This window comes from Caloenas nicobarica, chromosome 2 (assembly GCF_036013445.1).
Source record: "Caloenas nicobarica isolate bCalNic1 chromosome 2, bCalNic1.hap1, whole genome shotgun sequence".
Taxonomy (NCBI): domain Eukaryota; kingdom Metazoa; phylum Chordata; class Aves; order Columbiformes; family Columbidae; genus Caloenas; species Caloenas nicobarica.
In genome coordinates this window covers 72737935-72760495 of record NC_088246.1, presented here as the reverse complement: position 1 = coordinate 72760495, position 22561 = coordinate 72737935, and the positions used below count along the sequence as shown (strand labels likewise).

At 41.5% G+C, this 22561-nt stretch overlaps 1 protein-coding gene across 1 annotated transcript in view; it reads right to left on the bottom strand.

The window, feature by feature from the left end:
- ELOVL2 (ELOVL fatty acid elongase 2) overlaps positions 1-19896 on the bottom strand; it is a 52626-nt gene extending 32730 nt beyond the window's left edge. The window contains 4 exon segments of the mRNA XM_065629460.1: positions 19733-19762; positions 19764-19835; positions 19838-19873; positions 19876-19896. Coding sequence (XP_065485532.1) covers positions 19733-19762; positions 19764-19835; positions 19838-19873; positions 19876-19896 — 159 coding nt within the window.
- Positions 19897-22561: the final 2665 nt, after the last annotated feature.

The window sequence follows — 22561 nt, the reverse complement described above, 5'->3', positions numbered from 1 at the left end:
TTCTCTCTACTTGAACATATCTTGCAAGGAAGAGTTAAATCTTCAAAGGGGTCTGAAGTATAGTGTTGTGGTTTGCGATGCTGAGGGGTCTGGATGATCTCCGTGGTCCCAAGTGAGATGTCCAAGCTCCCTACACCAGGCAAACGACCTGGGGACCTAGGCCCCTGCACTGTGCAGACCGATGGGCTCGGAGAGGGTGTGGGAGCTCCCTTTCTGCAGGGTGGTACCTAAATAGCCAGTTGCCTCCCTCTGCTTGCAACTTGCAGCCAATGACTGTCTCTGGAGCTGGGTACCTATGCAAGTCTTTCCCTTTGCAAAAACAGCCCAGATAAGAAAGTGCAACCTGTCTAGAAGCAGCAGCCAGTGTGCCAGGTGCTCCTGTGGTACCGGTGTTCGTGCCTGCCCTCCGTCTAACCTGTCAGTGGGCTTTCTGCTTGTATCTTCCACCTGCCCTGAACCTTAGACTAGCAGTTAACTCATTAATAACTTTTCTTCATTTCTTCAACTGCAACTCTTGCATCTCCAATAAATACTTCAGTATATGGCTGAGCAGGGACTAGAATCCAGACATTGAGATGGACGACTTCAGTTCCAATTTTTCCCTTTTCTTTGATGCTAGTGGTGGCTGACTATGCTCAGAAACTTAGGAGGATGTGCCAGTCCAAGTGGTTAAGGAAATCATAAAAAGATATGAGATAGGAGTTCAAGTTAGGGAGAACAGCAGTTTGAAGCTTGGTCTCCCATACAACAGGTGAGGGCTGTATGCATTGAATTAGTGGTAATGGTAAGGTGGTGGGTTTGGTGGTACCACAAGTACTTAGTTTTGGTCTGTATGCAGCAATCTGAAATCCAGGCTTAGAAAACCACATCCCACAGGGGAGGAAGGGCAAGGAAGGCATGGCTCAAGGACATTCCCTGGATTTAGGTGCTCAGGCAAGTTTAGTTATATGCAAAAATACAGGTGCTGTTACTACTGAAAACAAGGATATCGCAAGAATTTACGAAACTCAAACATCATGTGACAGCTGGGCTCTAAATTTTGGGCATAGGTACCATGAAAAAGCAGTTAAATGATTGAAAGAATAAAGACAACAAACAGCCTGGTGCAGTATCTAGTTCTTACTTCACACCACCCCTGCTTTGCCAGCATTTTTGTAGGGCTCCACAGTTTCTTAGCATACATGCTTCAACCAAGCAACAATCTAGTCTCATGATGCTGAGATGTGTCAGATTTAAACTGCAGGTTTGAAAAGGAATCCAGAAAAAATGGCACTTCAAAGCATAAATGCTAGCTTGTTTGTTTTGTTTTGTTTTTCTTGGTTTGCTTCAACTTAATGTTAGTCATTTGCTGTATTTTTATTTTCAAAACCATTGAGCTTTACCTATAGAAAAAAAAGCATTGCTCAAACTGCTGCTTCCATCTCATTTTTTAAAACAACAATAAAAACCCACAAAAAACCAAAACCCCCAAACTAGTTCATGTTTTGTTCATTAATTACCCTTACTGCAAGCTGTCTTCATTGAGCCTGGGCTTGTAGAAGAATCTTAAAATGAACAAGAATATTTCTGTGAGATCCATGAAGAGGATTCAGAAAAAAATATTCCTTGCTCCAGTCTCTGGATTGAGGACTGCAGCATTTGTGCCTGTTAGCGTTTAAAAATAAGGACAATAGCATGTCATCCCATACTGTAGAATCACATCATCATCTTCCCTGTGCCCTGTGGCAGACTGCAAGGGTTGATGTTAGGGATCTGCTGTACAGGGAATCCCTCCTCTCCTTCTTTTCTCCCACTATTTTTTTGGGGGGGGGAGGGGAGGTATTGCTGGGTTCCAAAGGCACCCTGCATAGTGCCTTCAGTGACACTACGTAAACTACTGAGTCTCAGGCTAATTTTATAGGGAAAGGCAATTTGCTATCAGATCTCTTCTTATCCTTATGCTACCTGATTGCTAGGAGAGTGGAGCTCCACATGCTGCCTCCCATAGCTTGTCTATGAGTCCCAGTGTGCTGAGATCTTTGAGGGGAAAGGATTTCTTTGTGGCCTGAATGTTTAAAGGTGTGGTCACTATATATTTAAGCAATGGCAATCTTGAAATCTTCTACGCTTTCCTTAGAGTACAGGCAGGCAGGAGGTCTTCACCATACTCTGCTGTAGGGAAGGGTGGCACTCTTACATTAGTTTCTCCCACCAGCTGCTCCCTGAAGGTTCAGCAATAGTATTTCAGAGTTCCTCTTTCTTCATGCAGTTTTCTTCATCCTTTCACAAAATCCCAAGTTCAAACTTAAAACGGTCTCTGCCCTGCTAGATTTGATTGCAACAGTTCGGCAGAAGTCTTTCCTCTTGATGATATCCCTCTGTTCTTTGGGGAGACAGAAACTGGTCTTTTGGCTAATGTGCACCTAAACCAAGTTCCCCTGTGGTCTCCATGTATCTCTGGTGAATAATGCCACCTTTATGCAGTTCCACTTGTGCTGATGATAGTTTTTGTTAGTGTCTTTCCCCACAAACCAGACTGAAATATTAAAGCAATAGGAACTGTGGACCCAGAAAATATCCTTCCTCATTGCCCAGGGTGGAGAAAGAACAGAGAGTATCAAACCAACAGCTTCCATGGGCAGATCTAGAGACTTCCACAGAAAAGAGTATGGTCAGAGAGACTTACTGCAGGCCTGCCTTGAGTTAATTCCCATTTCTGCTGAAGTGGCTAGTAGCAGAAGCCAAACCCATCCTTCAGTATCTGTTCCTGTGTTATCCTCAGTTTTCGAAATAAAAGTGCTTTTCTTCTGGTGAAAGGGAAGCAGGTGACTTCTGTGGCTTGAACGCTGAGAAACTTTGACACCCTCCTCTGTGGATTGCCAGTTTGGGTGGCTTACATAAGAGTCGGGGGACAGAGTTCTCTTAACAACTCCCTGCTTGGGCATCTTATGGCTCTCAGGGCATTATTCACAGAGACCATTAAGAGAAACGGTGGCATACTAAAGGCAGAACCTTTGCTATGCTGCCCTCGTGGCACTCGTACCCCCTTGCACCGAGGAAGCCCTTTGGTGAGCTTGCTCATTGCCCCACAAAAGAGTGTGCTCTGTGCAAGGGCCTCCCTTTCTTCATGTGGGCTGAAACGGGTGCAAGATGCAACTTGCTGTTGGTGGCGATGCACCTTCATCACTGTGTTTCGTACAAATGGCACCGTCCGTCAGGAGTGGACAGGGGCACTAGGAACAGGAGAGGGCTTACTGATGGGAGAAGCAGCGTATTTCCCTGCCTCCCTTCTGCATCTTGGCTCAGTTTCCAGCAGCGCTCATGTCAGTCATAGTGGGAAAAACACACATGCAGGGTGGTGTAGCTGCAGCATTCCCTCTGGTGGGGGAGTGGGAAGCAGAGCAACAACCACAGGCTCTGGGTTAATGTGCTGAGTGCTTACAGCTAGCAGGACATACCAAAGCCATGTAGAGCACATGCTTCTCTCAGAGGTTAAACACCTTTGATTTCTGTGCAACAGAGACCTCTTGTTACCGGTGAACCTGCCCTTTCTGGGATTCACCTCTGATGGAGTAGGAAGGAAAGTACTTCTTGGGCTTGGCTTCTCTGCCTGCAGTGGTTGGTCCTGGAGCAGAATGAGGCACACACCTGCTCCAGGAGGTTCTGTGCTCCAGGCAAGGCTTCACCTCATCACCTCAGGCTGGGAGACTGACCCAAGGAGACCAACTATGCTTAGTCTTTCACACAACATACCCTCAGTCCGTCCTTCTTATAGGCACAACCACAGTGCAGATGCATACCCCATGTGAGCTGTAATCTGTCTCATCCTTACCTGTAGCTACAACATCTGCCCTCAGTGCTGACTGTTTTTCTTGGTTTTTACAAGCATGAATCTATAAGCAACCCTTGCTGCTGTGATGGTTCTCTAAAACAAAAGCTTATGGAATGACAAAATTTTCTTGTTCTTGAGGTTGTTTTGGGAAATGCAATATATGATAACCCAATGCAATGAAAGGAAAAAAATCAAATTTACTTTTGGGCTTTCTCAGCATTCACCTTCCTAAACAGAGTCATATAACATGAAAATCAAACTGTAAAAGCTTTGTGTGTGTGTTTTCATTCTCTCTTCCTAACTAACAAAAAATACTCCTTTTTTTTAAAAAAAAATTTTTCCTTCACTTTCCAAAAGACTGAGTTTTAATTCTTGATACTTTAAGGCTTCACAAACTATCATAGTTATGATGTCTCTCTGAAAACGTTAGGTTCTAGTTGCAGTGACGCAGAATAGCAAGTTCTGCCTTGTACTGCTAAATTTACAATAACGTGAAGAAAAACCAAAACTCGGCATGTATTTCTTTAGTGCGGTTCTATTTGGAGAGTGAGTTATTGTGCTGGTTTTGGCTCTAATTTTTTAAATCAGTTTCTCAGCAGCAACAAAATCTGTCTGCAAATACTGAGGAAAACAAAATTATCATGATTATCATACCAACTCTATTCAGAGTTGGTTTTCTTTGTAGTAGGTAACATGGAGCTATGTTTTGGATTTATGCTGGAAATAGTGTCGATAACACAGAGATACTTTACCTATTGCTAAGCAATGCTTATACAGAGTCAAGGCCTTCTCAGGTCCTCACTCCAATCAACCAGTGAGTAGGTTTGGGGTGCACGAGAGGTTGGAAAGAAACACAGCTGGAACAGCTGACCCCAACTAACCAAAGGGATATTCCAGACCATATGATGTCATGTTCAGCAATAAAAGCTGGGGGAAGAAGAAGAGAGGGAGGACATTTGGAGTTAATGGAGTTTGTTTTCCCAAGTCACCATTATGCGTGATGGAGCCCAGCTTTTCTGGAGATGGCTGAACACCTGCCTGCCCATGGGAAGTGGTGAATGAATCCCTTGTTTTGCTTGGTTTATGTACCTGCCTTTTCCTTTACCTATTAAACTGTCTTTATCTCAACACACAAGGCTTCTCACTTTTACCCTCCTGATTCTCTCCCCCATCCCACCAAGGGGTAGTGAATGAGTGGCTGTGTGGTGCTTAGTTGCTGGCTAGGGCTAAACCATGACAAGGTCAGCATTTTACTAGGTGTAAAACTCCTGAAACCAGGGTCCCTGGCTTTGGGATTTGCCATCAGAAGCAGGCACTTTGTGAGCACCTCAATCCTGCATGACAGGCCTTCGCGGCCAGGAGGCTCTGGAGAAACGCTCTTCTCTCAAGACTTACCAGTTGTTGGTTGATGTTGTGCTCCTTTAGGAAATGGGAGTTTGAGCTGTTTTCAGATGGGGAGCCAACATACTTCAGGCTTTGGACTTCTGGAGAAATAGCACTAATATTTAGGTTTTTTCTGCTTTGGGATTTCTAGATCTGTTTAACAAGAGGTCTCTTTTCACTTGGTTTTGTAGTCCTGCTCAGTGCTATGCACCCTCATTCCATACATGGGAATAAGGACCTAGGTGGAGAAATATCTGCTTTATAGCTTCTGTCAGGACTTAAATCAGGCTGAAGCACCATCATCATCAAAGGTGAGTAAGCCCTAAGAGGCAGAACAATTTTTTATAAAAACATTGTAAGTAAGGGAGCTATTTCAGACATAATTCTTTTTTTTCTGGACTGTTCAACCTGCCAGGAGTCATAGAAAATTTTAATTTCTCACATAAAATAAGGTAAGCCTTATTTCACCAGCCATGGTACTGCCAGATGATATATCACCATGAGGTAGACTGCTCTTACAAAATTGATCAGCTGTTTATTTTTTTTTAAGTAGAAGGAAAAGGAATTTGGAGGGTTTTTTGCACTACAGTTTTATGGGATAGTACGAAAGTGATTTAAGAGCCAATTAATATTCACTTTGTTTCCAAAAATCTAATTATAATTTAAGTACTTGAAAGCATCCAGCCTATTATGCATTTTTAAATTGTATTGTCTTGTAAAAGGCTGAGTGGTTGCATTGTCTCCAGGATGAAAAACTCCCTTACTAGAATCACTGCTGGCAGGATTTTCCTTCCACGAACTTCCAAACTGTTTTTGCTCTGGTCTTTATAATCATATTAAGTAATCACTAAAATAAAACATGGCAATGGCAGTGCTCAAAATAGGACTCATGTGGCCTTAAAAGCAGAAATGAAGGGTGGCTGTTGCAGCCCAATTTGCAGTATGTGTCGGTTGTGTATGCTCCCAAGAGCCGTATATTTATAATCCATCCTCTTGCTTGTTATCAGAATTTCAAAACAAAACTGTCACCAAAGCAGATCAGTGCAATCCTTTTAAAAGTAATCCTGCTCAATTCTATGTGCTACACAGGGGAACAACAGCTTAACTTGTAATTAAAGAAGATTTCTCTAGGGAGACCTTAGATGTGGCCTGTCAGTTCCCAAGAAAATGGTAGCAATTATTGACCTTGTTTTTACTTTGCTCTAGCAATCATATTTAAAATTACAGTATGACCTGAGATGGAGCATAATTCCTGTAAGTGACGATGTGACAAGACTTTATGACTGTGAGGGAGTAAACGAAAAAGAAATTAGTCGAAAATGAAAGGGTAGATAAAAATTCTACCTCCTTCTAATAGGCTGAGTGAATAAATCACTTTCTCAGGCAAAGCAACAATCCTTGGGAACCAGTCCTGGCTTGAATAAGAGAAAGTTTTATTTGGAACAGGAAGGTCCTTAAGTTACAAGAAAAGAACTTCAATGAGGTTTTTTTTACAGAGAGGTTAATTATGTTATGGTTGCTTCTTTAAAGATCTGTTCACCTCTTGTTGACTTTACAAGGGGTTGGAAAGACAGGTCAGTATCAGAATTAATTTTACATCAGCAACTGAAAGCTTGCTCAGCTTAATATACCTGCTTCCAAACAACTCGACTTGGTAAAGGATGCCTAACCAAACTCCGTAATGAAGAAGCAGTGTATCACTTCTCATTATAGAAGGGCAAGACAGCCAGCTGCACTTTGAGGAGCATGGGGAAATAATTCTACCAGAGCAAGGGAGAGTAATTACTCTTTTAAGGCTTTAGATTTACCAGATGTTTTTGCTTTTGGAACAGAACGTTCCCCAGAAATGTGCCTGGGTTTACAGCATCTGCCCAATATGTGCCACATGTGCAACTACACAGTTTTTTCAGCAAAAACCTTGCATCCTAAATTTAGACCCATACAATAAAGAAAAAATATGGGGACAGGAAGTAAATGAAATGGTAGGGGAAAATTACAGCAACAAGTTTAGAAGTCAGCTCAGATTTCTTAGTATGCCACATCATGATAATTTTGTTTTCCTCAGTATTTGCAGACAGATTTTGTTGCTGCTGAGAAGCTGATTTTATAAATTAGTATAATGCTTGCAGGGCTTTATGTTGTACTTGGCGGACATGTTTGGCCATTTTTCTTTAGGAAGCAACAGAGACAAACAGACAACATATCCTTTCCAGTACTGTGAAAATCTCTGCTTAATTTTCTACTGTAACAAACTTCAAGATCTAAGATGAATAGAAGATCCTAAGCCTCTGCACAGGATCTCATGGCTTGTTGGACAATGAACCTTGAAAAAAAAACCCGACCCCAAAGGCAAGAGCTCTGGTTTTCCCACAATCTTGGCCGCCCAGTGAGACAAAGGGCACTCTATACTGAAAGAGTAGGTTTCTTGGTTGCCGTCCCAGCCGTCTGCAACATAACACTGTGTCCCCACGGCAGGGATTAATGTGCAAGGGACTGCCTGCTCCTCCTGTTACAGACAGGGAGGATCAAAAAAGAATTTTCTAAAACGTGTTGTTCCCTTACTGGGGTTCTCCTCGACGGAACAGTTTTGCCTGACTTTCTTTAACAGCTCGTACCAGGGCTGTAGGGCTCTTGCCTGCTGGGGCGGGGGACAAAGCAGGAGTCTAGTTCCTCTGGGCAGACATAAAAGTAGGGCTGTGGGGTCCTTTTTTTATAATACAGTAAATTAAATTAAAATAAAAGATAAAAATATAAACAAGAAAATAAAGTCTTAGGTTTTTTCTTTATATCTTACAGTCTTTCACAGACAACTGTCAGTGGCCCTTCAAAAAACTCTTAAGTCAGAAACTCAACTTGTGAAATATTAACTAATTAATTGCTTAATTAAGACTGTTTCTCGCAATGCTAATTCCCTTTACAGACATACTTATGCTAAGGACAACAGTGTTAGAAGGTTCAATACAGCCTGTGAAGCATATAACAAAAAGAAATACTCTGAGATCTACTGGAAAAACTGACAGCTATACATATATATGTCATTAATACCTGTTTCAAACCAACAACAAATTCACCCAGTCAAGACGTATGAGGTAAAATGGGCTTCTAATATATATATAATGCTACAGGTACTTCACATAAGAAAGTGGATGAAATGCAGCATGTTTCGTTTGCATCATTTAACTGTATTTATAATCAACATATTATGAATTTCTGAAGTTCACTACTATTTATTTCACCCTTCTAAAGTATTTTAACATTGCCATAGCTACTGAATGTGTACAGAAGATTGTTTTAAGTATAAAAACTTCTAGGAGAACACAGACAATTGTAGCACAGGATACCTTATTTTTTCAGAAAACAGGAATGACCCTGAAAATACTTTCATCCTCATGAGCAAAACCATCTCCACTTGATGCAGTTATTGAAATGCACTGAACTCCTTACTGAACATAAACCCCAAATCTAAGCTAAAGAGCTGTTGTGTTTTAGGCACCCTGAGAGTCTCGGTTGTGGCTGGAGAGTTGGCTTCCTTTGGGCTGGGAACACCATCTCAGGCCTCCTGGCGATGCTGGTTGTATGACTGCTCTGTATTTCTGTTAAAGTGACTCTGGTTAGTTGAAACTATCCAAATAGGAGCTCTTAAAATAAGTTATGCAAAGCTTGTGTGAGATGCTGTGCAGGACAGTGACCTGCAGCAAAGGGATGGTGCTGTGTGACTGAAAGTGGTAATCTCATCTGCTGACACAGCTGGAATAGGAGCAGACAGATGTTCACATCCTTGGCTGGCTTTTGCAGTAAATTTTTTAGTATAGAGCTCCCAAACCGAGCTCCTTCCATCCTGCATTTTTACTGAGCTAAAACACCAAGTTCTTGTTTTCATAAATTCACACGCTCTAGAGCAGGGGTATCAAACTCATTTTCACGGGGGCCATGTCAGCCTCATGGTTGCCTTCAAAGGGCCGAATGTAATTTCAGAACTGCATAAATGTAACTACTCCTACATTTATACAGTCCTGAAATTACATTCGGCCCTTTGAAGGCAACTGCAAGGCTGACGTGGGTCCCGCTGAAAATTAGTTTGACACCCCTGCTCTAGAGGTTAAAGTAGTGTTTTCACTGCCACTGTAGAACTAGAATTATATTTTAAAAGAATACCTGTAATTTAAGATTATTATTGACCTCTGTAAAGTCAGAAAACCCAGGAAGGAACAAAGTGGGATTAAAAACCACAGAAATCAAATCTATAGTAATGCCCACGTGTTTGCTTTGTTTCCCAAACCCTCTATTGAATGTCTTATCTAATCTTCGGGTAAAGTTACTGAGATGAATTTTGCCCAGCTATATTTCCTTTGTGAAAAATTGTATCTGTAAACGTTTAGTGGAACTGAACTAACTACTTTCCCAAAGGCACGATGTGCCAAAATCTACCCTGATATGTATATACATATACATATATATATATATATATACACACGCTGTGTAAACTGCTCATGTTATTGAATTTAAAAGGTATAGAACAGGACATGTCCCACTTGCCTTGTCATGTGGGAATGGACCTCGAAGAAGCAGGAGACTTACAAGGGAGTGGGTTCATTGCATAATTATAAGCCAACACATACAGGTATATGCTGCACTGGCTGCTGAAGGAACCAGCAGAACTCCACACAGGTGCCATGGTTCACTTGGCCAGACTCACCAGATCCACTGCCAGGAGTGGATCCCTTATATTTTAATTCCTCTTCACAACTTGGAATGAAGGAATCTGGCAAAGTAACTTAGCACTGCTGGTTAACGTGTATGCACGTTTTCTGTCTGTTGCCCTGCACTTGGTATGACAGGTCACGTTGTAGCCTGCTTTAGTCACAGCCTTAAGAGTTACAACACTCAATTTATAGATTTGATCTTGTTCTTATAGTCTAGGTGAAGGAAATCTGGTTGTGTTTATTTGCCCATTAGAGAAATAGGTTGTTCTTGTTTTGCAGTCATTTGCGTTTCTTGCCTAGTTGCTGCCCAAATACACAGAGCCTTTCCTGAACTATTTATAGGGATGTAAGTGGAAAAAGGGGAAGGAAAAGAATGGAAGAGGAGGAGGCGTTTGTAGCATGCTGCTGTGGATTAGAGAGACCAGATCCAAGCCTCTAAGGTTTCAGCCTTAATCTTCCAACACATGCAAAGCCTTTCAATTTCACTTTGAGTTCACTACCCATGTACAAAACAGTCTAACTGCTGTGTCAGGAATGCAGGTAAAAAACTCAGTACAGGAAGCTTTTCAATTAGCTTTGGGTATAACTGACTCTGGGAAAGAAACTTGAGGTTTTAAGGCAAAATATGTGCTTATAAAACCTAAGATCTGTACATAAAACTTAAAATCAAACAGATTTCAAGCTTCTGAGTTTTAAAAAACATTTATCTTCTAATTTATTGGTTTGATGCTAGAACTTCACTTACAAGTAACTGCTGATTTAAAGAAGAAAAGTAAAACTAGAAAAATTCCAAGTGATAAGCATGTCACAATATCTAATATTATGGAAAGAAAGCACAGCTAGAAGACATTCACTGCTTCAGTGGGTACGCTGGTCTTGCAATAACTTTTGTGTTTTCTTGATTATGTCTAGTATTAGAAGATGGGCTTTCTCAGTAGAAAGCTCTTCACACAGCTTTCTTCATCGTTCCAGGACATCATCTGATAGGATCAGCCTAAGCCGACCTGTAAAATCAAGTGTTATCGAAGTTGGGAATTCCATGCGACATCACCTACGCAAGAGTGCTGCGCCACAGTGACTGCCACACCTGTGTGGACTGATTTAATTATTAATCAATCCGTAGAGCAAACAGCCATAGGAAAGATAGAGATAATGTGGAAAAATATTGTTTTCCCTTGATGGTTAAGTATTGATGAGGTTCAATGCTGCCCTGTAGTGGACAGACAGTTGTCAAGAGGAAAACAGAGTTGCTGGCAAGGTCAGCTTGAACCGTCTGAGACCTGATATATACATCACAGGCACTGATCAAGTACCTTTTTCCAGAAAATGAATATCCTCACGAGGTCAAGTTTCCAATAAGTGAAGCAGATGCTCCAAGTCTCTTTAGCTTTACTACAGTTTCATTTGCATTAAATGTGTGTTGTCGGGAATAACTATTTGAAGAGATGGCAACCTCTTACAAGTAAATGTAATAAGTACATTTGTTTTACAGGACAAGTTAGAATTAGCATTGATGGCACCTGCAGCCGATGTAAGTAAAACTACACATATCCTTGAAGACAGATAAAATGGGAAGGTTCTATCCTCCTCCTCCTCCAAAAAAAGGAAGCAAAACTAACTAGCAGACATAGAATGAATGTTTTCCAGCAAAGTGTGTTGTCTGACAGAAATGGCAAAGGTAATGACGGTAAATCTAGTTCTCAAATATAATGGAGAATAATCAAGGTGTTACCAAAACAAACAAAAAAAGCAGCAACAAGAGACCTTCCTGTGGAAAACGGACTATAGTAAGAAATAAACATCTGTGTTTAAGTCTGTGCAATCTGTAAATGTGGTACGGGAGAAATGCTGTGATAGCCATGAGAGTTGAGTAAGCAAGTAAAATTAAAGAAATGCAATTATTCCTAGTTCTTAAGAAAAATCTATATACGGGAAATTATTTGTTTTAGGAAGATGCTAAGAAAGAAACCAGGAGGTGATGTCTGAATATGTTCTTTGGTACGTTTCCCAGCTAGGTCTAAGCACTGTGTTATTTGAGGGCTCTGACTGAACTGAACCCTTCCTTCATTCTGACTATGCACATTGCTCCTTCGTCCTTTAGACTCAGTTACCTGCAGTATTAACCTGAAGATCTGATCAACTGAATGTTGATTAAAATGTATCCCAAACTGGCTTATTGAGTCAAGTACAAGACCATTTCAGGTAACAAATTCTCAAACCTTTTATAAATCTGCATTGATGTATGAAGCGTCGTAGGTGTTTAATGAACTCACTATTCTTTCTGCCACATAGGTGCCCATGTTGCAGCGAGTGCTTTGTTATTTAGCTCAGTATTGTTAATTTACATGACAACATTGTTTCAACGATATTGTGTCTTCGTCACTTAAATAACCACCCTATTGCATCCAACGAGAAGTGCTGAGAATCACATTTGTACCCATGTCTTTTCAATGTCATCCATATTTGCAGGAGAAGCACTGAGGGGTATGGGGATGCCTTTGTAAAAGAAACAAGAGCACGTGAACCCCCAGATTTGCTGAAGACTAGGGGACTGGTATGAGTTTCTTGGTTTTAGCTGATCAGGATGTTCCTTATCCTACTGAATGCTCAGGAGTTGTTGAGTATTTTTGAGTGCTTGCAGCATGCATACCAAGTTTCAGCAAGACCTAAGACTTAACAAGCCAGAATTTTTAAAAACTTACACTCCTTTTAACTCATGAAAACACACCTGGAGGAAAAACGGGATAGTGCTGTGGTTTTTTTCTCCCTTCTACACCTGTCTCAGTGACATTGTTCTCTGCCTTGGCTTTCAACTTTGCTTCTTTCCATTAAAACACTGATCTGAATTCTGCCATTTCCCAAAGGTGTCTGGCAAATAGAAGGAAATTACTTCCTGCTTGATGAAAAATAAATTATTTTGTGAAAAAAAATGTATTAAATGTAGTCCTGAGGGTACGTTTCAGTGCTACCCGATTTGAAATAAAATGCTGGTAATTTAGTACATGTAAAAGGGGAAAAAAGTGGTGCTTTTTCCTCCAGGGTAGGCTGTGGGGAATATTTTTTAATTTTTCTTTTAGTTATTGTAAGCAAAATAACTCCACTGTAGTCTCTTTATCTTTCAAGGTTTTTTTGCAGATACTATTAAAATCCAGGCCTACAAAGTCTCCAGCAGTAAGAAAGAAATAACTGCTTTAAAACTAAGATTCTCAGTATTGCTTTTCACTGACATGAAAAGCTATTGCTACTTTGCAGAGGAATAAAACTAAATGCTACCTTTCCTATTTTTCTGCACAAATTGCCTGGTTTTGATCCAAGCTTCAAACGTGTTTCAGCACCAAGAAAACACAAGCTGTATCTCACAAAGGGGAGCATGAACAACCTATGATACTTTTGACATGTATCAGAAAAACTAAACAAATCTTAAAGAGGATATGTAACTAACCTTCTTCCAGAAAAGAGCTCTGGAAATTGCAGAGAATGCCATAAAACTAAGAAATTGTGTAATCCTAACAGCTGAGAGATGCAGCTGTTCCTATAAGCATTGCATGGGATATTTTTCATACTATAAAAGCTTCTGAATTTGGGCAGGATGGTAATTTTGAGTAGCCAGTCAGCAGTGGAAATTGATAAAACTGCTTTGTACATCAAGAGATTTGAATAATAGATTGGTAATCATGCAAATACGAAAACAGACTTCATGTGTTTTCCCTCTGGAATTCATGGAATACTGACAAACAATGAAAAAATTAAACTGTGTAAACAATAAAACAGTGTTCTGCCACAAATACCAACTTCTAGCAGATGCAGAACTCGCACAACTTCACACCTGACCTTATAAACAGCAAGAGAAGTAACTTGGCTGGCTGCAGCCAGCAACTGGAGAGAAAGTGGGTGTGGATGGTATTATTCAGAACCCCCTCACCAAAAGATGTGCCAATTTCCTGACGTGGAAATCACCCTTGACAACTTTGCCAACCATTTATTCCCTGCCAGTTTGAAGGCACTTTGCTTTTTGGAACAGTTTTATCCATGCTTACAGCCAAATGCAAGAAACAAAGTATTTTTTTACTTCAAGCTGGCTGTGAAAATACATGTGTAATGTAGGGAAATGAAGAAACAGAATCCGATGCGTGTTTTCCAAAGTGTCACTTGAGAACACAAACCAACATTTAAATATGAAAATATCTTCTTGTTCCGTTAACTGGTCCTTAATTTTTTTTCTTCTATTTCTCCCTTAAATCCTTGAGGCCAAAAACTTGGATTTCAAATGCTAATTAATGTTTTGGACTTCAATCATGATTAAAGAAGACTGGGTGAGGAAAGGAAAGAAAATGACATTTGGTTTTCAAGCTTAATAAGGAAGACAAAAAGAAAGTATGGAAGTTCACTTACATCTCCTCCTTCAAAACAGTTCTAAATTTACCTCTTTAAAAACCTTAAGTCAGGCTAATCAACTTCAAGGACACCTCTTCTTAAAAGTGTATGAAACCCCAGTAACAAAGCACAGTCTTTTGGAACTGGATAAGAGGGTGCACAAGCTAATTAGCTCCCGTCCTCCGCTAACCCCAACAGTGGGTATCCTAGAGTTTAATCCATGTATAACTGGAATTTGAAAGCCCGAAACTCTTAAACCCACTATACCATGGAAACACCCAGACTGAGGCTCCTCTTAAAACCAAAATGCTAATGACTGTGCTGAATGGTACAGCATTAATGACACAAAAATGCCTGGAAATTGCATCCGTTGTTGTCACACAGGGGAAATAAAAACAACTGTAGACTTTTCTTTATGTAAGTTACTCCCCTCATTAGGTCGCTGTACTATGTTGTCTTTGCTAGCTGCAAAGTGTCATGCACGGTAACTAATGACTGGCATACTTTAGGGGGCTTTTAAGAACTGGGAAAAAAATGGTTTCGTTGTATTCCTTATGCTTGGTTTTAGGGTATTTATTTAAAACTCGGCCACCCTACTTCCAATTGCAATTTCTTGCTATGTTTGGCTTTCAAATATAGGCACAGAATAAGAAGTACTTCTTGTTTCATTTCTATATCTGTCCTTCTTGGGAGAAAAAAGCAAAATTTCTCTCTAGAGTGATTAAAGTAATCTTAATTTTTTATTCTCTAATTACACATCTTCATATAGTAATTTCTGCCACATGGAGCTTTATTTCCTTCAGTTTGGGACATCTGACCTTTACCATTAATATTTTATCGTGGTCAGTTTTGACTGAGGAAGAGGAAATGCAACACAGTTTGAAGACATTAGCTGGAAGAACTTAACATTTAAAAAAAAAATCACTCAGTTGTTGTTATATTGATATCTAATCAGAGTACTTTCAGTATTAATGACAATATAAAGTTAATTATCATATTCTTGAAGATGTAGGATGTAAATTTTTTCCTCTTAGCCTCCTAGATCTGAGCATAACTAGTCCGAAAAAAACTAAAGTGGTTCTTGGTGTTACTTAGGCAGATAAGAAACCCCACAGAAGATGTAACTATTCACTCTATATTGAACTTGACTTGTCAGCTGTGCAGCAGTCCTGTGGGTAAAGATGCAGTCAGTCAGACACTGTGGCCCATAAGACAAGCCTTATGGGGTGTGTGCACGTAATGGATTTATAAGCTCAGCTGCCACCAAGCACCGACAAATCGGCTGATAAATTTGATACACTTGAAGCCTGAAGTGTGGCATTTATAACCTGGCAGAGTTACAGCCTCACAAGGTGTTTCTTTGTTGCAGATGGGCCATCCTTCTCATGCCCTCCAGAGTTCCTAGACACGGCAGAGTCATCCCAACAGCTTTCTTGCTCTGAACAACCAGTGGTACACTTGGTTTCATCCTCCTAATTTCCTTCCCTTCTCCTTTACCTTCTTTAATTATGAATCAGGCTGCACTTCTGACATACTACTTTGTCACTGAATATGGACTACAGGCTCCCTTCGTAAGAGATTTGTTTTTAAATGTCTATCTGTGCCTGGACTTCTAAATCAATTTTACAGGCAGTGATTAACAAAAACTCTCATAAAACACAGCGTGGAAAAATCAGGCAAAAATCCTACCTGATGGGATTTACACTTGAAGCTGGCTTAAATAAGGGAATAAAACAGCTCTTTATATTTACCTTAATCCAGAGTTTGCTAATACCTAAAGAAAATATTACTGCAGGTTTGGGGTTTCTTTCCCCCAAACTTTTAATTGAGTCTGAAGTTCAACTGTAGAGTGTTTTCATCTGTTTAACTTCTTTCTTTAATAAAATCAAGAGATGCAATTAAACTAAATGAATGTAAAATCGAGTGTCTGATGAACAACAGGATTCTGCTTATCTTCACAGGTCAGAGTGCTTGTAATGAAGATACAATTATCCTTCTTGAAGAATCAAAGGATCTTTCTAGAGGCGAAAGGAATCAACATCAAGGCCAGCATGCCAGTTTTTATAAGCACGTATCTACAAGTAAGTATACAAACAAAACACTTGACTCTTACTTCATGTCCCGGAGTATTTTTTCTAACCACTCCTTTGTCACTGCACCATGTGCAAATATCTTCAGTGCCTGTACTTGAGTTTCTATGCAAGTATTTATGTCCTTTTGTCAGTTCTATAGGCAGTTTATGAGCATGTTTTCTCACGGCTTATTAATTCTCTATCAGATGGCAAAACTCTGGCTTGCTGCCATGGTTCTGGATGGCAGGGTGGCTGGTCTGCTACCTTTTCACTCTGATGGAGCTGGAGAGATCTTGTTGACAGTGGGTGCTGTAGCACTGGCTCTTTTTGGAAGCCATGGATTTGTGCTGGATTGATCTCTGTCTACAGAAAACCTCCTCTTGCAGTTTGTGTGTCAGTATTAAGGGGCTGGAACACTGTTTTTGCAATACTCTTTTTCAGGAGGTGCTCAGGGTGATTAACAAGTACTAATGGACGATGAGGCAAGGGGTTTTTGTTGTTGTTGTTACTGCCAACAAAGCAGAGAGATTTGTTGCTGTCGAGGGCTCTTTCTGTATGCCCTGCAATCAATGCATGTCCACATTAAGCATCATACCCTGATGTGGTCGCCATGATGCTTCTGAATGCTGAGAAGAGCTAGGTGTCTTTCTTCACTGATTTCAGATGACACTGGTTATCAAAGTCTGTTAAGGAATTTAAAAGATATTCTAGCTCCTGTCTTTATATCCCCTCTGTAACTGAATTATTGTAGAGGCACAGATACTTGAACCTATTAAATACAGCTTCGCACCATTCTCTTGTTTATGCTTACCTTAGTGTTACCTAGCCTCTTTGTAAGCATTAGTTGCCATGCACTGTGCAAGGTTATACACTCTCTTACTCCATAAAAGTGGGATTTGACTCCATGGAAAATACGCTGACAAATCAAAATTTATAATCGGTTTAAAGTTCAAGGGTGCAGCCAAATCCTGAGCCAGTGTTATTTGACCTAGATTCACCAAAGTAGAGCTGCAATGAACTACATAAACAGAAGAACCGTCCCACTGTGGTTGCCCTCCTATGGTGAGGATGACAAGGAAATGCTTAAAGCCTGGTGAAGGCCATGGTTTGCTGCTTCGGCAAAATGAAGTTCCAAAAAAACAGCTTTCCTTGTGCGTCTTTCTACAAATAATAGTGATTTAACACTCAGGATGCTGAGGACACTCTCTCAGCTGAGTTGAAGGGATACTAGCAACATACACCTGCTTTTTTTTCTATGCCACTAGAGAAGGGACCACTAAAATTCTGTTCCCATTAATTGGCCCCAAAATCTATGTTTGTAATTCATTTGGTCCTGATACCTTTGGTAGTATCCTTCGGTGTCTGGGTGTTCTCCTGCCCCCAAGCTCCAGGTACACTTAGACATTGATGTGCTGTAACTTTTAACCCTGCATTAGTGTCATTGCAGCAGTTTTCAACAAAAGTTCAATTTTGGTTTTGGTAGCTAATGCTCCAATGGTACTGTCTAAAAATTTCAGGGCCAAAGCAACCTTTAGCCTTTGTACCACTTAAAGGATTTTCCCAAATCAGCCATTCTCCCCCCCCAGAATGCTTGTATGTGTGAGTAACAAGCTTGTGAAATCTCAGCAACTTTTCAACACTAAGGTTATTGAAGAAACAGACAAGCAAAACTTGCTAATAGAAACACATGCATAGCTCTGAGTGGTGATTTCTGGATACTGCTGTCAGCTGCTTCAAAAATAATTTTTGGTTAATTAAACAGCTCTAAGAACCAGAAATAATAGGTTAAGGATAGATCTCAGCTATCATTTCCATTACTACAAATACAGAGTTGAAAATGCCTATGTTACCAACAATTTTTTCCTTAATTTGCACCAGTATAACTGACTTAATCTCAGTCCTGGAAGTAGTCAAAGTGAAATATTTAACTGGCTCCAGCGGTTTCAACTTTCTTTCTGGTTGACTTGGCACTTCTGAGCACCTGTATGTTAGCTGTACCAGTTTCTGATAAATAATGCACATTTCCTTCTGGAACACCAGGTGTGTTTGTAACTTCCTTCACTGTATCATAAGGAAGACATTATCAATGGCCAGTATTAACTTAGGCTTTGTGCAGTTATGGTAATTTAGTCACATATTTTGTATTTATGTCTCACCCTGGATGATAAGAAATAGAAATTTAAAAATGTAGTGGAAAGTCATTCTGGGGTCCTAGATAGAATAAACTGCTGCACCATTTCTGGTCTTTTTCAACAGGGTCTTCTGCTATTTATCATCCCAAGTCTGAGTTGATTGCAAAAACTTTAAATAGGAGAGGACTCAAGTAACTTAATGGAAAGGTAATTTGAATATTATTTATGTCCGAACCAGGGCAGAGGGAATCCAAATTGATTTTTATGCAAGGAAGTCAGAATTTACGATATATGATGCAAAGACATTTGAAAAAAAAGGAATGTTACATCATATGAAAGAAAAACTAGGTTCTGTTGTTAATTGTGTACCAGGCTTCTCATACAACAAGCTTGGACAAATTATCCAGCCCCACTGTACCTCAGACTTTAAAGCTGCAAAATACCTGTATGATACTGTTCTACTTTGTAAGGTCAGCGTTACACTTAATACATTACTGTTTATAAACAGGGTGAGCTCCTTTGAGGGAGTTACTATGACTGCAAAGATACAATGTGCTGTGGGGAAATGGTCCTACTCGCTAAATAGGTGACTGCATTGTTCCACTTTAACTGCCATAAATGCTAAACTGGAATGTAAAACTCTATTGTTCATTCGTTACATGGACAAAAAAAGGAAGTGTTCCACTACAGATTGCACGACTAACACAAGACCTTCTACTAACATACTGCTGGGAATAATCTGTTTATGTAACATGCTCAAGCATACCTCAAAATAGAGAAAAATACACCTGCTTGGAGCGGGGAAGGGCAGAGGGGCCGCGGGTGCACCCCACGCTCCCGGAGCCCCCCGGGGACCCGTATGTGTGGGGGCTGCCCCCCACTTACTCCCTCCACTCCAGCCCCATCCCTCCCTTTGCCCTCCCCGCTCAGCTCCCCATGTTGCATGCGTGTGCACGGGGGTCCCTCCTCTCCCTCCGCCGCCTGACTGGTGCCTCGCTGTGGGGTGGGGGGGCAGCTGAGGGGGTGCCTCCCCACCCCCCGAAAAAGCACGCCCCAAACCTGACCCGTAGGAGAAGCGGGGAGGGCAGCGGGGCCGCGCTTGCAGCTGGCCCCAGAGGAGCCGGGGGCAGGGATGCAAGAGGAGCAGCGGCGGCTCGTCTGCATCCAGCCCCGGGAGCGGGGGGCAGGAGTACAGCAGACGGCGGGGAGCGGGGGGGGACAGGGGGTCCCGGTTGGCGGCCGGGGGGGGACACTCACCATGGCGGCGAGGCGCTGTCCAGGGTATCGGCCGGCGCGGCTCTGCCGGCGCTGCCCGCCGCGCCCCCGCTATAAGGCGCCGCCTCCTCCCCGGCGCCGCCTCCTCCCCGGCCCAGCCGGCGGCCGCAGGGCAGGGGGGGCCGGATCCCGGCTGCCGGCGGCATCGCTGCGGTGTGCTGGTTGGGCTCCTCTGGGTCCCCGCCGTGCACCTGGCCGGGGGGAGTGCGAAGAGGATGGGGAGATGGCGCTGAGCAACCGCAGGGAGGTGGGAATGCGATAGCTGGGCAAGGGAAGAGGTTAGAGATGGTGTGTCACCACCCTAGGTGACACTGTGGATAGGGGCCACCGGCCTTTCACAAAAACTGTTGGGAAGATTCAATTCAGAGGAGTCTCCATTGACAGGCTGATTTGAGAGCACACAAAGACTGGCTACCATGATCCTGATGTGACCAGGTGTATCATATCTTGGGCTGCACCTAAAGGAGCATGGCCAGAAGGTTGAGGGAAGTGATTCTGCCCCTGTACTCTGCTCTGGTGAGAAGCCACCTGGAGCAGCTCTGGAGCCCTCCGTACAGGAAAGACATGGATCTGTTGTAGAGGGTCCAGAGGAGGGCCACAAAAATTGATTGGGGGCTGGAACACTTCTCCTTTGAGGACAGGTTGAGAGAGTTGAGGTTGAGGCCTGGAGAAGAGAAGCCTCTGGGGAGGCTTTATTGCAGCCTTTCAGTGCTTAAAAGGGGCCTATAAGAAAGATGGGGACAGACTTTTTAGCAGGGCCTGTTGCAACAGGACAAGGGGTAATGGTTTTAAAGTAAAGGAGGAGAGATTCAGGTTAGACATGAGGAAGAATTTTTTTACAATAAGTGTGGTGAAACACTGGCCCAGGTTGCCCGGAGAGATGGCAGAGGCCCCATCCCTGGAGACATTCAAGGCCAGGCTGGACAGGGCTCTGAGCAACCTGATCTAGTTGGAGATGTCCCTGCTCGTTGCAGGGGGGTTGGACTGGATGACCTTTGAAGGTCCCTTCCAACCCAAACTATCCTATGATTCCATGACAGGCCAGTTTGGGAGCAGTCAAGGACATTGGCTGGCTACCATGACCCTAACGTGACTGGCTGTATTTAACAGAGGGTTTGGTCTATAGCCCAGCACTCGTATTTGCAGTTGAAGTCCTCTGACCTGAAGCCTTGAATCCTCCATGCACCGTGCCAAAGCGAGATCAATGTCACTCCACCATCTAGCTGTGGCAGCTCCCTGGAAATCTGTCTGTTAAGGAGGAATTGATAAGCAACTGTTTATTTAGGCTGGCTAGAAAAGGCAAAAAATCACACAGAGCAAGAGATACTGACCCCAACTCCACCACTGGTATTAACCAGAAAAATGTTGTGGAAGATGAGAGGCTTTGTGCTTGGTGGCACAAGGACAAAATTTCATGCCTTCAAAACTGATTTTTTTTTTTCTAAATGCTAAAAAAGCGTTATACCTCCTATTAAACATTTATTTGAACTATTGAAGCTTGTTGAAAATGTCCTGCTTATTTTCCCCTGTTTTCAATAAAGCAGTCTTTGGCATGTGAAATCAAAATAATCTTCTTTAAATATTAAAATTATTCATTTTTATTTTATTTTGTCAATGAGGACTTGTCAAAAATGACATGTTCGTACACACACTCCCATTGCTGCCCTCTCAGTTCTGGCTGTTCAGGATTTTGTTGCCCAGGGCTCAGAGAATAGTCTTTCCTGGTTTCAGTGGCACAAGCAGGGGAAATAAGCTAAGGGGACCATGTGTGGTGCAGGACAGGTAATACCTTCACAAATCGAAGTGTGCTTGATGTACAGACAGGCTATATTTGTCCATAATGTAGCACTGATGTTCTGAACCTTGAGACTTCCTTCCTGGTAGGCTCTTTGTCCATGCACTACTTCACCCCTTGCTTTCTCTTGGACCAAGAGGCAGAGATACACCAAAGATTGTGAGAATGGCTGTCTTCCCAGGGCTGCCTGCCCAGAAATCATACTTTCAGAAACTTCACGTGAAAGCGTGTCCTCATGTAACTTGTAGCCCACTTTTATAGACGTAGACTTGCTTGCTTGAGCTTCCAAATTCTGGCATGTTAGTCTACACTAAACTGCCACAATTCCTGAGGTCAACCTGTCAGCCTTTCCTCTAATTCATCTTTTTGATAGGTTATTCATTTAATTATTTCTCTGTTAGTACAGACCATCTTGAAATACTTAAGAGAAATACTTTTTCTGTAGCCATTCCATCCCCCAAAAAGTTGTTACCTAAGCAGAATATTTTCCTTTTTGTCCAAGAGTTTACTCTTTAGATGCTGTAGACCAAGGAGCATTTTGGAAGACAGAGAAACATGGTAGTGACTCAGTGCATTGGAATGCTTCAGCCCCACAATTTTTATTCCAATTTCTTTTTAGTTCAAACAGGGTGGAGTTAGATTGTCAAGCCAAATTCAGACATAAGAACATGGCAATACAAAACATTTTTTTTCTTTAATCTTGCTTTTCTTTATCTAAAACAGAAAGGAAACAGATGTTCAAGTTTGGTAAAGATGTCACATTTCTAATTTTTCGAGTTCCTTGTACCTGACACATTATATTAATATTAATTAATGTCCTTTCCTTTTGTACTAGCAATTTTATTTTTTATCAAAACAATAATGTCTCCAATGAAGACACACATAGGAAGCAAATAGGATTCTGGTGGCATTTAAAAGAAGATGTAATAGTATTACGGATATTTTTAAAGCCTATCTAATGACCTGAATTTAGAGATTTAAGGGCTGTGGCAGGATTTGGATTCATCTGTTTTGTA